The sequence below is a fragment of the Cuculus canorus genome, chromosome Z, assembly GCF_017976375.1.
Source record: "Cuculus canorus isolate bCucCan1 chromosome Z, bCucCan1.pri, whole genome shotgun sequence".
NCBI lineage: Eukaryota > Metazoa > Chordata > Aves > Cuculiformes > Cuculidae > Cuculus > Cuculus canorus.
The window spans coordinates 67,454,580-67,470,640 of NC_071441.1; the positions used below are offsets into that span (position 1 = coordinate 67,454,580).

Here is a 16,061-nt window from a genome sequence, read left to right on the forward strand (position 1 = left end):
GTCGCGCGAACCAATCAGCGCGCGGCAATCGAGGAGAGGGGCAGAGCGGCACCGGCTGAGGCGCAGGGACTCTGGCGGCACGGGGAGAAAACGCGCCGCCGCCCGGCCCCGGGGACACCAGGGGTCTGGGTAGTGTCCCCCCATCCATCAGGACAGCAGACGGAGCAAAGGCGCCGAAAATGCCTGGAAATAAAAGCTCTAAGGTTCGTTTTGGAGTTTTAGGAAGCGAGCATCCTTTAATCAGGCTGGGCAACGCGAGGGAGCAGTCTGCATCCATCGTGTGCAGCGAGACACGATGCATTTCCCACTTATAGGCACATGGATAAACTTTCCCAGAAATCTTTTTAATTATACTACTATCCAAGGACTAATTTTGATGTTGTTATAAACTTCACAACAGTAAAATCTCGTGCTAATTTGGAGCTTTGGGGCCAGCTCTGCTTGATCTCGCCTCTGAGATAGGGAGAAATTCCAAACAGAGGTGATAGCAGAAGAGCCAACTGCTCAGCACAGATCATACTTCACACAAGACGTTATCATCTCCAAAGATTGAACGGTATCTGGAAAAACACTGTTTGAAAGAAAACACTCTGTCAGAGGGACATTCCATCTAAGTTTCAAAGAACACAATTACTTAGATGAAACTTAACTGTATCTTAAATAAAAAATATTCCACGTTTTGTAACAGTAACTACTTCTTGTATCAGAGGGAGCCTCAGGAATGAAACAGGACTGGGACAGGGCAGCCATGAGGACAGGACCACCAAGGAATGGGCAGGGTGTGGGCAGTGTGTGTGTCCCCCCATTCAATACAGTAGAGGGGGGGACCCCCTCACAGGTCCTGCTGTGGGCGCTGAGTGGGGCACCCCACGTACCTTGGGGATGTAGGGCTGTGGGGCAGCTCCTGGAAAGCTTGGGAAAGCAAGACTGCTTTAGCTTCCCCTGCCCCTCCAGGTGATTCCATGATGACTTGGCCCTAGGATAACCCACTCCCACCCCAGGTCTGGTGCTTCGTCCTCCTCTCTGAGACAGATGTCTGGTGGGGCCCTGGAGCCTTTGAGGGTTATCCTGGGAGACAGACCCTCACACACCGAGGCAGCCAAAATGTGTTGTGCAGAGCACCCCTGGGAGTGGGGCTGTGCCCAGAGCTCACCCCCCAGCCAACGGAGATGGTGATGTCAGGGAAGCACAGGGATGATCACAGAATCCTAGAATGGGTAGCATTGGAAGGGACCTCAAAGATCACCCAGTTCCAACCCCTCCACCATGGGCAGGGACACCTCCCACCAGACCAGGCTGCTCAAGCACCCCTCCAACCTGGCCTTGAACCCCTCCAGGGATGGGACATCTACAGCTTCTCTGGGCAACCTGGGCCAGGACCTCCCCAGCTTTTCTGGAAAACATTTATTCCTAAGATCTCACCTCAGTCTCTCTTTTCAGCTCTAAACCATTCCCTTTCATTCTGTCTCTGCCCTCCCTGGTCAAGAGTCACTCCCCAGCTTTTCTGGAGAACCTTTCCTTACTGGAGGGCTGCTATAAGGTCTCCCCAGATCCTTCTTTTCTCCAGGCTGAACAATCCCAACTCTATCAGTCTGTCCTCCTACGAGAGGTACTCCAGGCCTTGGATGATCTTTGTGGTTTCCTCTGGACTCACTTGAACAGATCCATGTCCTTCCCGTGCAGGTTATGATTGGCTTTCTGGGCTGCAAGCCCACTTTTCTGGCTCATGTTGAGTTTCGCATCAACCAGTGCCAGGGGAGTTTGGGGATGATGTCAGGTGAGTTCAGGGGTGATGTCAGGGCAGTCTGGGGAAGCAAGATGAGATCATTTTCAGTCAGGATGTCCTCATGACTGCGCACAGTGCTCAGACTCCTTCTGGACACCACCTTCTCCCTGAGATAAGTATTATGATTTATTATAATCACATGGCAGTCACTGTCACGATCCCACCTGACCCCACTGAACAGTCCCTACAGGTCCCCCTAGCCCTGTTCCCTCCCCACAGAGTACCCACTTGTCCCCTGGTGTGTATCCCCCATGTCGCTTTGCACCCCATCCCCACAGCCTCTTGCATCTCTGTCCTACATCCCCCTTGTAGAATGGTCCCATGGCCACCCGCATCCTGACTCCATGTCCCCTGTCCTGCAGCCCTGCATCTCTGATCCCAGCTTGTGGCTCTGTTCCCCAGCTCTTATACCTGTTCCCAGAGTGTACCATGGTCCTCAGCCCTAGGTCCCCATTGCCCCTAGCACCCTGTCCCCAGGATGTATCCCAATCCCTAGCCTATATCCTTGTTCATAGCCCCATATCCCTGTCCCCAGCCCTGTGTTCCTGTCCCTAGGCCATATCCCTGTCCCCAGCCTCAGACCTCTGGACCAAGCTTTGTATCCCTGCCCCCAGTTACTGTCCCTGTCCCCAAGCCTCATATATATGTCCCCAGATCCATGTCCCTGTCCCCATGTCCCTGTGTCACAGCCTTGTATCTCTGTCGTCAGCCCCATGTTCTCTGTGCTCTGCCTCTTGCCCCTTTCCCCAGCTCACGTCCCATCCGCAGCCCCACGTCCCCAACCCCAGCCTTGTATCTCTATCTCTTACTACATGCCCCTGTCCCCAGCCCTGTGAGCCTGTCCCCAGGCCATATCCCTGCCCCAGACCATGTCCCTTTTGCCAGCCCCTTGTACTCATCTCGGTCCCCACACCCTTGCTCTGGACCCCATCCTCTTATCTCTGTTCCCATGTGCCTGTCCCCAGCCCCATGTCCCCATCACAACCTGTGTTCCTGTCCCCAGGCCATACACCCGACCCAGACCATGTCCTTGTTGCCAGCCCTATGTCCCTGTCCCTGTTCCTAGCCCCATGTCTTGTCCCGTCCTCAGCCTCATGTGTCCATCTCCAGCCCATGTTCCTGTCTCAGCTCAAGTCCTTTTCCCCAGACCCATGACCCTGTCCCCAGCCTCATATCTTTGTCCTCAAAATCCACGTCCTTGTCCACAGCCCTGTGTCCCTGTCCTGAGGCCTGTGTCCCTGTCCCAAGCCCTATCTCCCCAGTCCCAGCCCCATCTTCCTGTCCCCAGCTTCATATCCCTGTCCTCAGCCCCACGTCCCTTTCCCCAGCCCTGTGTCCATTCCCCAGCCCCCTGTCCCCATCCCCATATCCCCATCCTGCTCTCCCCAGCCCTGTATCCCTGTCTCCCAGCTCCATATTCCTGTCCCCCATCCCCATGTCCCTGTCCTAAGCCCCATATTCGCATCCCCAATCCCCATCTCCATCCCCATCCCCCATCTCCCCATCTCCCAATCCCCATTCCCATCTTCCAATCCCCATCCCCATCCCTATCCCCATCCCCATCTCTCCATCCCCATCCCCATCTCCCCATTCTCATCTCCCCATCACTATCTTCATATCCCCATCTCCCCTTCCCCATCTCGATCTCCCCATCCCCATCCCTATCCCCATCCCCATCTCCCAATCCCCATCCCCATCCCCATCTCCCCATCCCCATCTCCCCAACCCCACATCCCCATCACCATCCGCATATCCCCATCCCCATCTCCCCAACCCCATCTTCCCATCCCCATCTCCCCATCCCCATCTCCCCATCCCCATCTCCCCATCCCCATCTCCCCATCCCCATTCCCATCTCCCCATCCCCATCTCCCCATCCCCACATCCCCATCCCCGTATCTCCATATCCCCATATTCACATCCCCATCTCCCCATCCTCATCTCCCTATCCCCATCCATCCCCATCCCCATATCCCCATCCCCCTGTCCTAAGCCCCGTATCCCTATCCCTGTATCCCCGTTTCCATCCCCATATCCCCATCCCCATCTCCAAATCCCCATCCCCACATTCCCATCCCCATCCCAACATCCCCATCCCGAAATCCCCGTCCCCATCCCAACATCCCCATCCCCAAACCCCCATCCCCACATCCCCATCTCCAAATCCCCATTCCCATCCCCACATTCCCATCCCCATCCTCATCTCCCCAACCCCATGTTCCAGCCCTCAGATCCATATCCCCGTCCCCATCCCCGTCCCCACATCCCCTTATCCTCATATCCGGGTCCCTCTCCCCATGTCCCCTTCTCCACCTCCATGTCCCCGTCCCCACCCCCGTGTCCCTGTCCCCATTCCCACATCCCCCTACCCGTGCCCCCCTCCCCTCCCGCGGGGGGCGGGGCCAGTGCCGGCGCGGGGGTGGTGCGGTGACGTCACGGCCGGCGGCGCGCAGCGGGGCTGCGGGCGGCGCGCGCCCCTGGGCAGGCGGCGGGGCGGCATGGGCCGGCGGGGCGGCGGGGGCGGCGGGCAACGGGGGCCGACAGCGGCCCGCCTCCGCCTCCCGCTGCCGCTCATGCCGCTCCTCCTGCTCCTCCCGCTCCTCCCGCCGCCCGCCGGTGAGTGCCGGGGTCAGGGGGGAGAGTAGGGGGTGTAAGGGTAAGGTGAGCGGGGTGGGGGGGGGGCGGGAGGCAGCGGGAGGAGCAGGGCATGTAAGGGGGGGAGCTGGAGGAATAGGGGGTGGAGGGGGGCAGAGAAAGGACTAGGGGGTGTGAGGGGGGCAGAGGGAGGAGTAGGGAGTATGAGGGGGGCAGAGAAAGGAGTAGGGGGTGTGATGGGGGCAGAGGGAGGAGTAGGGGTTGGAGAGAGGCAGAGAAAGGAGTAGGAGTTGTAAGGGGGGAGCGGAAGGAGTAGGGGGTGTGAGGGAGGCAGAGGGAGGAGTAGGGGGTGTGAGGGAGGCAGAAGGAGGAGTAGGGGTTGTGAGGGGCACGGAGAAAGTAGGGGTGTGATGGGGGCAGAGGGAGGAGTAGTGGGTGTGGTGGGGCAGAGGGAGGAGTAGGGGGTGTGAGGGAGGCAGAGGGAGGAGTAGGGGGTATGAGGAGGCAGAGAAAGGAGTAGGGGGTGTGAGGGGGTCAGAGAAAGGATTAGGGGATGTAAGGGGGGCACGTGGAGGAGCAGCGGGTGTGGGGGCAGCGGGAGGAGTAGGGGGTGCAAGGGGTACTTGTGCGTTGGCGGGGAGGTGCAGGAGGAGTAGGGGTAGAAGGGGAGCAGACGTGTGTGTGCTGCAAGATGTGGGGCAGCAGGAGGAGTAGGGGACGTGGGTTGGGCAGAGTGGGGAGTAGGTGGTGGGGGAGGAGAGTGAGGAGTAGGGGGTGCAAGAAGGCAGAGGGAGGAGTAGAGGGTGCAAAGGGTGCGTGTGCGGTGGGTGTCGGGCAGAAGGAGGACTACGGTGTGTGTGGGGTGCATGTGCTGTGGGGCACAGGGGACAGAAGGAGGAATAGGGGACAGGGTGCAGGAGTGCACCAGCATGGGGTGCATGTGCCCTGTGGCACAGGGGTGCACATTGAGAGATGCATGTGCGAGGGGTTTGGGATGCAGGTACAGTGGGGTGTGGGATCTGTGTGCCATGAGGTGGCCGTGTGCAGTGGATGGGAGGTCTGCGTGCTGTGGGGCAAGGATGTGTGTGTGGTGGGGTGCAGGATGCTTGTGTTGTGGGACAGGGAGATGAGCTTGCAGTGGGTGTGATGTACGTGAGCAATGGGATGTGGAGAGTGGATGCAGTGGGGCGAGGTGTGGGTGAAAATGGGGCACAGAGGTGTGTGCAGTGGGGCAGTGTCCAGCTGCTGTGGGACACAGTATACTCTTGCAGTAGGACATGGTGAGTATGCAACAGGGCACAGAGTTGCTTTCATTTGGATGTGCATGAGGTGTGTGTGCAGTGGGACTGGAGGTGCACGTGCAAGAGAACATGAAGTCCATGTGCGATGGGACACAGAGTTGCGTGCGTAATGGGCTCTTTGCATAACGGGGCATGGAATTGCATGTGCAGTGAGTATCAGGTGCCTACAGAATGGGGCAGAAGGATGTGCGTGCAGTGGGGCATGGTGATAAGCATGCCATGGGAAATGGGGTACTCATGCAGTGGGGCACAATGTGTGCACACCAGGTGGATACAGGCAGTGCATCTGCAGTGGAACACACAAGGGGAATAGAGGAACATGGGTGAAAAATGCAAGGCAGAGGGTTTTGTGCATGCAGTGGGGTAGCGGGGATGGACAGCCTGCAGAGAGGGGGATGTATGCGTGGCGAGGCATAGGGGTGTGTGGGGCGGATGTCCACAGGACTAGGTGAGACGACAAGCATGCTGTGGAGCATGGGGAACTGGCTTGGCGACGAAGATGCGAAGGGGTACCCGATGGCGTGGAGAGGGCATTCCCTAGGGAGGGGGGCAGTGGCCGGGTTTGTCTGTGCCGGGGGTAGCCGTGGGGCAGCCGCGGGAGCTGTCCGCGGTGCTGACCTCTGTCCGCGGTGCTGACCGCCGATCGGGAGAACTGACCGCGGTGCTGACCGCCGGCCGCGAGAGCTGTCCGCGGTGCCGACCGCCGGGCAGACTTGGGCTGTGGTTCCGGAGTCGGGGGTCCCGCGGCTACGACCACCGTCCTAAGGCAGAGAAACAACTGCTTTCCTCCTTCCGTGGGTGGGAAATACCAATCCATCCTCCAGCAACCGTGTTCTGGCCATGATGCTGCAGGGTTAAAGACTGACCCTTCTGCCTGCAGCTGGTTCCCCCTGCCTTGCCTGGGCAAATAAGCAGGAGGAACCACACTGGGACTGGAAAGCTCTGAGTACTTCCCCTCATGCCACCTCCTTGAGTTGTGTTCAACATCCTCTCCTCCCTGAGATCCCTGACCAGATCACTGTCTCCACGTGGGGAAAGGAGCTGTGGAGTGTCTTGGTGGTTCATGGTGGGGAAGCTGGGATTGTGTGCTTTTGCATTGAGACAGTTATTTTGTGTCTGGCTTCTGTTGGCTGTCAGTGAAGAGGAGGGGGAGCTGCTTTTGTTCCAGGCAAAGGAGCAGATGCATGTCACTGTACAGCCAGCTGGGGCTGCACACACGCAGCAAAAACACATGTGCATATAAGCACATGCACGTACTTCAGCCAGGCACACACTGTACAAAGCAGCCCTTCCTCTCAGCTATCCCACTGCCCACTGGATGAGTTCTCCTGTGTACAGTCCTGCTCCCAGTGCATCCTCTGCTGCCATCCCCGTTGCTGAGACTTGCTTGTTTGAGGTACATGTTATCCTTTGTGCATCTCTGGGGAATAATGAATGGGTCTCCCAAGCTGGAACTGGGGAATTGTATCTGTGGTAAGATGACATTACAGCTGCTATCTGAAGACCAGGTCTCCCTTGTCTCTACTGTGCTGAGGAAGTGGTGGTGCCTGCTGACAGGGCTCCTGAAAATCCCTGGAGATCAGTCAGACAGTTGGGCAGGGAGAGTTGGCCTCAGTGGGTGACACTGGGCTTGCAGGAACTGTCTTGCAGACATGAGGCTGTGCACAGCCATGCACACCTTTGCGTGTGGGTGTGTGCGCCTCCACTTTGCTATACACGCAGACAGCACCCACATGAGCATATGTGCACACATATGTGCACTATTCCTCCTCCGCAAACCATGGAAGAGCTGTGCAGGAAGAGCACTACTCAGTCCTTCTGCTTGTGGATCTAGTGTAGGACTTGTTGGTTTATGAAGGGCTCTATGCTGAGCCTTCTCAGCAGACAGAGAAGAGGAGGGGAGTTTCTGTCCCTGTCAAGAGCTGACCTGTTGTGGTAAAGCTGGAGCTGTGAGGAATGGCCCTTTGTTATAGATAAAACGCAGGGGAGCAGGTCCTCACTGAAGAGGATGGTGAGCTGAAAGAGTTGCATTGCACCTAGCAGAGCCTGAGCAACCAGGGCCCAGGGTTCCTCAGGTTCTGCAGGAGGAGTGCCCACAGCCCCAGGAACTGAGGTCGAGGCAATGCTGAACTAGGCACGATGCAGACTGTGCCGGGACTGGGAGACATTGTTGGGCACAGCTGACATTACTTCTGGGGACACACTGAAATGGCACAGCCCTAACCTCTCCTGCCCCACCAAGGGCTGCTCATTCTGGGGCGTGTTCAGAGCCTGGGGAGGTGAGCCTAGTCTGGGAGCAGTTCTGCACCCCCACAGGCCTCCACCCCACTGAAAACACCTTGGGTCTCCTGTGCAGATGGGCTCTTTGTGACTGACTACTTCACCCGCACACCACGCAAGCTCAGTCCCTTCCGCTCCTTTGCCAGCATTGAGCTCTTCCACTTCCATATCCCTGAGGACACAGTCATCGCTGTCTGGAACCTCATCACTTTCAAGGAGCAGGGCGGCACATTTGGGGATCAATGTCCAGACCGTAGCATCACCGTGTGAGTAAGCAGCCTGGCCTGTCTGTTTCCTTTCTACCTTCCTCTGCCTGTCCCCTGCTTGGAATCGCCTTGGAGCCTGCATGCTCTCTATGTTTTTCTTGCTTGCACGTGCACATGTGCATGTATGTACACGTACGCACACATATGGAGATGCACTCATGCATGCGTATACATGCAGGCAGTCATATGCAGGCACACATGTGTGCACAGATGCCTATCTACACAGGCAAAAATGCACATACATGCACACAAATGCACACATGTTCTCTCCTCATGATTCATCTTCCCAGGACTGTTGCAGGCTCCTCTCTTTTGTGCATCTCATATTCCAACTGTTCATAAACTCCAGCAAGGTCCCACCTTACAGGTGGCTTCCCATGATGTCTTTGAGCTTCCTAATAGTATGAAGGACAGACTTGCACGTGTAGGGCAGAGTGGCCTTGCCACTGCTAACTGCTGTCTCTCCTGCAGGTATTTCCGCTCAGGGGCTCCCTCTGTAATTAACCCACTGCACACACACTTTCCCAGGGACACGGCTGTCCCTGGCTCCTTTGCACTGACTCTCACCTGGACCTTGCCCAACCGCACCACAGGGGTGTTCAACGTCACCAGCCCTCTGCCTGGGGATTGGTTCCTGGCTGCCCACCTGCCCAAAGATGAGGGCAAGATATCCGTCAAGGTGAAGGGCTTGGGGGGGATGATGGGGTGGCAAGGCTTGCTGCAGGGCTGTGCTGGGGTCTAACTGTCCTGGGCTGACAACAGTCAGGGAGGATGTCCCAAGTGGGAACGCTTCCCTGTGATACTTACCTTGTACTACTGTCCTGATGGTACAGGGGCTCTACGAGGAATGCCAGTATCTCTTCCAGCCACAGCTCATTGTGCAGCGCCTGGTGAACATTGCCGTGCTGTACCCTGGTTTTGTCACCGAGCAGAGCATGGCTCCCCACAATCGCTCCTGCCTCTACAAGTGAGTATGAGAGGATCTCCTAAGGAGGGGGCATCCCCAGGGTGGGGATATTAGGGTGCCCCATCCCTCTGGCTTGCCTTCCTAAGCCCTGTTGTTCTCCACTGAGGGACAGAACCTGACTCTGCGGTCCCACAGGGTGTTCGTGCCCAGCTACACATCACGAGTGCTGGTGGAGGTGCTGCAGTGCCGTGGGTCTGAGGGCTGTCCACTGTGGCTGCGTGTGAGGGCCAAGGCTCCCCCTCTGCACAACTCCACAGCGCTGGACTGCCGGGAGCATGCTCCCTGCAAGCTGGTGCTGGACCTGCCCTTCTGGCAGCACTGGTACTATGTGCTGGTGGAGAAACACCCTGGGGTGCCAGGCAGCATCTCTTTCCAGGTCACCGTGCAGCTCACAGGTAAGTGTGCATGGGGAGGCAAGAGTGAGGGACATGGTCTTGACTCTGCTGGGGTTGCTGGTGGGGGATATAGGGTCTGGCCCCAGCTACGTGCAGGGTGATACTTAGCTCTGCTGGGATAGGGACACTGGGAGGTATTAGGGCTGGGCTGCAGATGGAGGTGAGTGATGGGAAGGAAGGGGAGGTGGGAACTAAGAGGGGACTGGAGAAGCTGTGTGGTGCCCAGGCTGATGTCTCTGCCCCCCAGACTGCTCCCGACCCAGCCTGGCCCGGCCACCTTTCCTGCCCTCCAGCGCCTCCATGAACATGCCCCATTCCTTCGGCTCCACGGGTGGGCTGGCACTGGGGGATAGCCCTCCGCCTGCTGACCCCAATGGCACGAAACGCTCCGTTCCCATCCCCACCACCTCTCCTGCTAGCGAGCAGTGCTGGCCGGTCCGCCCCACACTGCGCAATGAGCTGGACACCTTCTCCGTCCACTTCTACATCTTCTTCGGGCCCAACGTGTCGGTGCCACCTGACCGCCCTGCTGTCTTCGTCATCAACCTCCTACCAGTGCTGGACAGTGGTGGGGTGCTCAATCTGGAGCTGCGACTCAATGTGGTGAGCCCCAGGTGGGACAGGGCTGCCAGTGGGGGGACAGGCCCGGGGGTGGGTGATGTCAGGGCTGCAGTAGGGCAAGGGATAAGATTTGGGGTGCTCTTGGGTCACAGGTCATGGTTTAGGAGCTCTTGGGTGATACAGCACAGATTAGGGCACTCCGAGGGAAGGATGATGGTCTGGATTTGGGGTGTTCAAGGGTGATGGAACAACAGGTGCTCTAAGGGCAGCATGGTGGCCTGGATTTGGGGTGTTCATGGGTGATGGACACTGCTAGGGGTTGTGCCATGACCTAGGTGCTGCTGGCTGTCCCCCTGCTCTTGCTTAGGACTATCTCCTCCTCTATCAGAGCTCCCTGTGTGGCGAGAACGTGACAGTGTTTGGGTGTCTGAACCATGAAGTCCCACTGACGTCCAGTGACAATGCATCCGTCACCTGTGAGACGGGTAGGCTGGGCTGTGCATGTCCCTCCTGCTGTGACTATGAGTTGCCCCCAAGCTTTCTGTGAGAGGCTGGATGGAAGATAGCAGAGACCCTGGGGGCATCTGGCACAGCGTTCTCTGTCCCCATCTCATCTCTGCTCAGGGAAAGGGGCTGCCCCCTGCCCTGCTCACCTGGAACTCTTCCTGCCCACAGAGTCCATGGCAGGCTTTCTGCTCTCTGTCAATGCAACGGCCAGCCTCAGCCGCCTGCGGATACCCTACCCCCAGACAGGCAGCTGGTACCTGAGCCTGCGCTCACTCTGTACCACGGAGCATGGGTAAGAGCTCTGACTGTCCCCTCCCTGCATGCCCACTGGGGATGTCCCCACTGTGGCCTGCATCCTTATGTGCTGTGGGTCCGTGGGCATGCCTAGCCCATGTGCTGCTTGCCACCTCTCGTGTTTGTGCATGTGGCTTTGCGAGCTGTGTGTCACCGTGTGAGTGCCTGCGTGGGCATGGATGGCTCTATCTAGTGCCTGCTTGGCCATCTGTGGATCCCCACAGCTCTTCCCTCTGTCTCTCGGTTAGGAAGCGCCTGTCAGCTTGTGAACGCCGTGCATCTGTTGATGCCTGCTCGTCTCCGTGGCAGTGCCCATCTGTACCCATGCCCAGGAGAGGACTGGGATGTCACTACAAGGGCAGGGCTTTTCTGTGTGTTGAGGGGGCAGCTCTGGTCAGGCAGCTGTGCCCCTGCTCTGCTCACTGTATTCAGGGCCTGGTCTTGTGTCTGCAGCTCAGCTCTGGGCCTGTGTATTTGCCTGAGAGCCCTGCGGAGGAGAGAGGCTGTTGTGTGCGTGTGTCTCTACATGTGAAAGTCCATGTGGGGCTCTGTGCTGTGCAGATGGTGCTGTGTATGTGTCCAGTGCATGCATTGCAGGTGGCACTGGGTGTTCGGTGCCTACACAGGGATAGTGCTGCATGCACATTTGGTGCATGCATGCAGACAGAACTGCATGTATGTTTGGGTGTGCACACAGACAGCTCTGTGTGCCTGTTTGGGTTTGTGCAGGCAGACAGGGCTCTTTGTGTTCTTTGTGTGTGCAGCTTTGACTGTGTGAGCACACGCAGGGACAGCGGACACATGTGCAGACTCACCTTGTGCATGTATGCAGATGGTGCTGTGTGTGCAGGTTTGTGCATGTTTGCATGCCTCTATGTGCACAGGCAGCAGCTGCTGTGTGATGCTGAAAGACGGGCCTGTCTGTGCTCCTTTCCTGCTGGATCTGCACAGGCGCTGGATGTGCCCAGAACCCTTTGCACGGACAGCGTGTGGCAGCAGGGGTGCTGTGCCTGCTCTGACTCCTCCACTGCATTTCTGGTTCACATTGCACGGCTGGTTGCAGTCAGTCTTCCCCAGACACAGTCACATGCAGGCATTGCAGGGCACGGTGTTTGCACAGCAAATTCCAATTGAAATAGGAGCCAGCTAAGTGTGTTGCTAAAGGCAAAGCTGGTCTAAGTGAGGCCGCATTCCTCCTGCTCACCCAGCCTGGCACAGACATTTGCAGCACAAAGATCTGTGGGGACCAGCTCTGAGCTGCCGTGTGTAGCACCAAAGCAGCTCATTGCTGTACTTGCCCAGTGTCTGGTCTGTCATAGCCTGCCAAGTCTGGGTGTGACAAGTGTCTGGGTGCAGCTCTGGTGGAGGCAGGAGCTGCTTGAGGGGTGCAAGGCAAGGGCTGACTCCCTTCTCCTGCACCGCAGGTTTGAGCCCTGCAGCAATGTGACGGCTGAGGTGTATCTGCGTGCCTACCTCTCGCCTTGCATCAATGACTGTGGCATCTATGGCCAGTGCAAGCTGCTGCGCACCAACAACTACCTGTATGCTGCCTGCGAGTGCAAAGCTGGTGAGAGCTGCCCCAGACACTCATGGTGCCTACTGCACCCAGGGAGCCACCCCTGCTAGCATCCTCCCTTCCTCCCCAGGGGCTGTGCACCTCAGTACCCACCCCATGTCAGCTCTCTGCAGGGTGCTGGAAAGGGGCATTGCCTCTCCTTCCCCAGCCCCTGCGAGTGCTGCAGGGGTGACGGTGGCTCTCCCTGGCCACAGGCTGGAATGGCTGGGGCTGCACAGACAACGCCGAGGCTTTCTCCTATGGCTTCCAGCTCCTCTCCACGCTGCTGCTCTGCCTCAGCAATGTCATGTTTGTGCCTCCTGTGGCCATTGCTGTTCGCAGCCACTACCTCCTGGAAGCTGCCGTCTACATCTTCACCATGTTCTTCTCCACTGTGAGCCTGGGAAGGGGTGGCTGAGGAGGCAGGCATGGGCCAGGGCTGTGCAGAGTGACTCTTACACCCTTTCCCCTCTACCCCAGTTTTACCATGCCTGTGACCAGCCAGGCATCGTAGTGTTCTGCATCATGGAGTACGATGTGCTGCAGTTCTGTGACTTCCTGGGCTCCCTCATGTCTGTCTGGGTCACCGTCATCGCCATGGCCCGGCTCCAGCCTGTGGTCAAGCAGGCAAGTGCAGGGAGAGGGTAGACAGGGCAGACACAGAGGGGACCCATTCTGATGTGTGCCTGGCTGCCCCACAGGTGCTGTACCTGCTGGGGGCTATGCTGCTGTCCATGGCTCTGCAGATGGACCGCCACGGGCTGTGGAACCTGCTGGGACCCAGCCTCTTCGCCTTAGGGATCATGGCCATTGCCTGGGTAAGGAGATGCTGCCCCTGTCCTCTTATGTCCCCATCCTAGCTGTGCTCAGCATTCTGCCGAGCCATCCAGTCCCACTACCCTGCTATCATCTCCCCATCTGCTGTACTTCCCCATGAACTGTCTCCTGGGGATGTGGCACCATGGCAAGGAGGCCATGCCCGTCCCTGCTGGAGCTGCCCCTTCCAGACCTCCCTTTCTCCACCGCAGACGACTCGCACCATCCGGCGCCGCCACTGCTACCCACCCACCTGGAAGCGCTGGGCTTTCTACCTGTGCCCGGGAGCACTGATTGCAGCGGCCGCCGTGCTGCTCTATGCCTTTGTGGAGACAGAGGAGAATTACTTCTACATCCACAGCATCTGGCACCTGCTCATCGCTGGCAGTGTCGGTTTCTTGCTGCCACCCCGTGCCAAGCCCAGTGGGCGCCTGGGGCCGCTGCCCCGGCGCAAGGGCTGCGGGTACCAGCTTTGCGTCAACGAACAGGAGGAACTGGGGCTCGTTGACCCGGCTGTGGCCTCCATCAACAGCATTTGTACCAGCTGATGCCAATGGCAGCCCAGACTCCTTTGGCATGGACAGCAGCCCTGTGGGGATTCTCTTTGCTGAACACTTGTCCCCTGGGAGTGCCAGGACTTTTCCAGGTGGGCTCACAGCTGCTCTTGCTGCCCTGTTGTTGCAATTACAGCCTGGTTGAACTTGTCTCTGGGAGTTGCTGCGGCTCAGTCCTGTGCAGAACTGGGGCCACGCTCCTCTCTTTGCATGACCATGGAGGTGCCCAGTTGTAGAGGCAGGAATGGCAATGGTCTCTAGCTCGTGCTCAGGGGTCTGTAGGAAGAGCTGCTGCTCTGTGGAGGGCTGCTTTGGGGCTGACACAGCTCTGGCACACAGCAAGGTGGCCAGCAAGAGGTGTGGGACCAGATTCTGCAGTCTTTTGGCTTGCTGCACGATAGGCTGCAGAGCTGGGGTCACTGCTGTGGCACTGTGCTCTCACAGGACATCTGTAATGCCTGACCCATGGGCAGTTCTGCTGTGCCAGGGTACCCTGTAAGCTGCTAGGACTGCAGCGAGCCCATAACCCTGGGGCAGCTAACGCTGGGGAGTGTGCAGTTGTTGGCAGCTGTGCTGATGCATGGGACTGAGAGTGCTCTGCCTGCAAAGGCCACATCCACAGGAACCCACAGCCACACTGATGTCCCAGCACTACCCAGAGCATCCCCCCTCCATGCCCGAACAGAGCAGTGACCTTGCAGCCCTATTGGTGCCACCATGATTAGTTCCTTATTGTCCTGTCTCTGCAGGGCACTGAGCGTCAGTGAGAGGGGGCATTGCATGGACTGTAGCCACCCATGTGGCTGGGACAACCTTATCTAAGCCTTTATTCCTCATCTTCCCCTGTGGCCAGACTCATGGGCTCAGCACCCACCTGAGCTGGTGATGACTGTGGTTTAGTGGTGAACACCCACGCTGTGTGTACAGCTCAAGGACAGGGCATTTCCACCTTGCTTGTGCAGCGTGGAGCGGCCAAGACTGACCAGAGGGGAGAGGTGAAACCCAGAGCCTCTTCTTACCCCACTGGGCACTGCTCCAACCCCTTGGACTATTCCCAGCCCTGCAGATGTCTTTGGAGGTAAGTCCTCAGGCAAAGTTCTGCACCCCAGCGGTCGCATCCTGTCTCAGCAGAGCCCACTTGCCAGCAGCCCCCCCCCTTCCTGTGCCCTGGAGCCCGTCACAGGGAGATTTACTGGATGCTTAACAGGATTAGCAACTGCAGGCAGGCAGGCAACTCCTTAATAGGATTGCAATCCAATTAAACCTGCTGCTTGGGGGCTGGGCCCCAGCTGGCTGAGGTAGGGTGGGCACAGCAGGCTGCAGGTGTGGCTGGAGGGGGTGTCGGGAAGGGGGTGTTGGGGATGGGGTGGGCAGGACAGAAAGAGTGGTGAGGCCCACATCAGCAGAGATGGTATCAGTGCTTTGCTGACAGCATCTTTGGGCTGTGCAAAGGATGGTGGCTGCTGGGAAGCAGCCTGGCATAGACATGTGCCAGGCAATCCATGGCGGCTGTGCACAGCTGTGGTCACTGTGCAACGAGGGTGGGGGACCTACACCTACCATCCTCCTTCCTCCAGGAGCTCACCCTTGGGCTCTTTCTGTGCCACGAAAAATGCCTTGTCTGGTCCGACCAGGCGGGTGATTAAGGATTAATTGTTTAATTAAAAATGTTACTCACTTCAACAGGTTCAATCACATCCCTCCCAGCCACCTGGCAGCAGCAGCCCCCAGAGAATGAGCAGCTCAGCTTTAGCTTTGACAACAGCAACACACTGGAACATGGCACATGCGGAGCGGAGGGCTTGTGTCACCCCAGCACCAGTGGGGTGGCTCTGCGCAAATGCACCCCAGTTTCACAGAGACATCAGTGCTCCACAGAGCATCCTTACCCATCCTTCACCTCCTGGCTCACCGCTACAAGGCTGAAGTGCCAATCTAGTTCTTGCCAGGTTTATGTAGACCCTACAATAACTGAGCCTAGTGAGCATGTAGTGGAATGTGCGTTCCCTAGTGAGCATGTAGTGGAATGTGCGTTCCCCTTGCCAGGAGCTGCACAGCCCCTGGCCAGTGCCATGGCAGGCACCATGGGGAGGCACACGCAGGTCTGGACCCAGAAGAATCCTGGAAGAGGCAGGCAGGAGTTTTAGCCTGCAGACCTGCCCAGGGGAGCCACCACAGGAGCTC

The 16,061-nt window shown here is 58.0% G+C and overlaps 1 protein-coding gene and 1 long non-coding RNA gene across 5 annotated transcripts; one reads left to right on the top strand and one right to left on the bottom strand.

The window, feature by feature from the left end:
* Positions 1–43: 43 nt before the first annotated feature.
* On the bottom strand, positions 44–4,203 carry LOC128850482 (uncharacterized). The gene is made up of 3 exons (XR_008447892.1): positions 4,156–4,203; positions 1,655–1,893; positions 44–571 (listed from the first exon to the last, which is right to left on the bottom strand). It is a non-coding gene; the product is annotated as an uncharacterized LOC128850482 (long non-coding RNA).
* A 26-nt stretch (positions 4,204–4,229) lies between these two features.
* On the top strand, positions 4,230–15,164 carry TMEM8B (transmembrane protein 8B). 4 transcript variants are annotated; one of them, XM_054054925.1, is made up of 13 exons: positions 4,230–4,402; positions 8,039–8,228; positions 8,700–8,907; positions 9,062–9,195; positions 9,331–9,590; positions 9,838–10,193; positions 10,540–10,636; positions 10,827–10,950; positions 12,377–12,519; positions 12,723–12,901; positions 12,988–13,134; positions 13,209–13,325; positions 13,536–15,119. In XM_054054925.1, exons 1-13 carry the CDS (start codon positions 4,285–4,287, stop codon positions 13,869–13,871), a joined length of 2,409 nt encoding a protein of 802 aa, XP_053910900.1. In that variant the 5' UTR covers positions 4,230–4,284; the 3' UTR covers positions 13,872–15,119. The 4 variants fall into 4 exon arrangements, with proteins under 4 accessions (XP_053910900.1, XP_053910902.1, XP_053910904.1 ...); XM_054054927.1 differs by lacking the exons at positions 4,230–4,402; positions 8,700–8,907 and having other exon boundaries at positions 5,439–8,228; positions 9,302–9,590; positions 13,536–15,164; XM_054054929.1 differs by lacking the exons at positions 4,230–4,402; positions 8,700–8,907 and having other exon boundaries at positions 5,445–8,228; positions 13,536–15,133.
* The last annotated feature ends 897 nt before the right edge of the window (positions 15,165–16,061 follow it).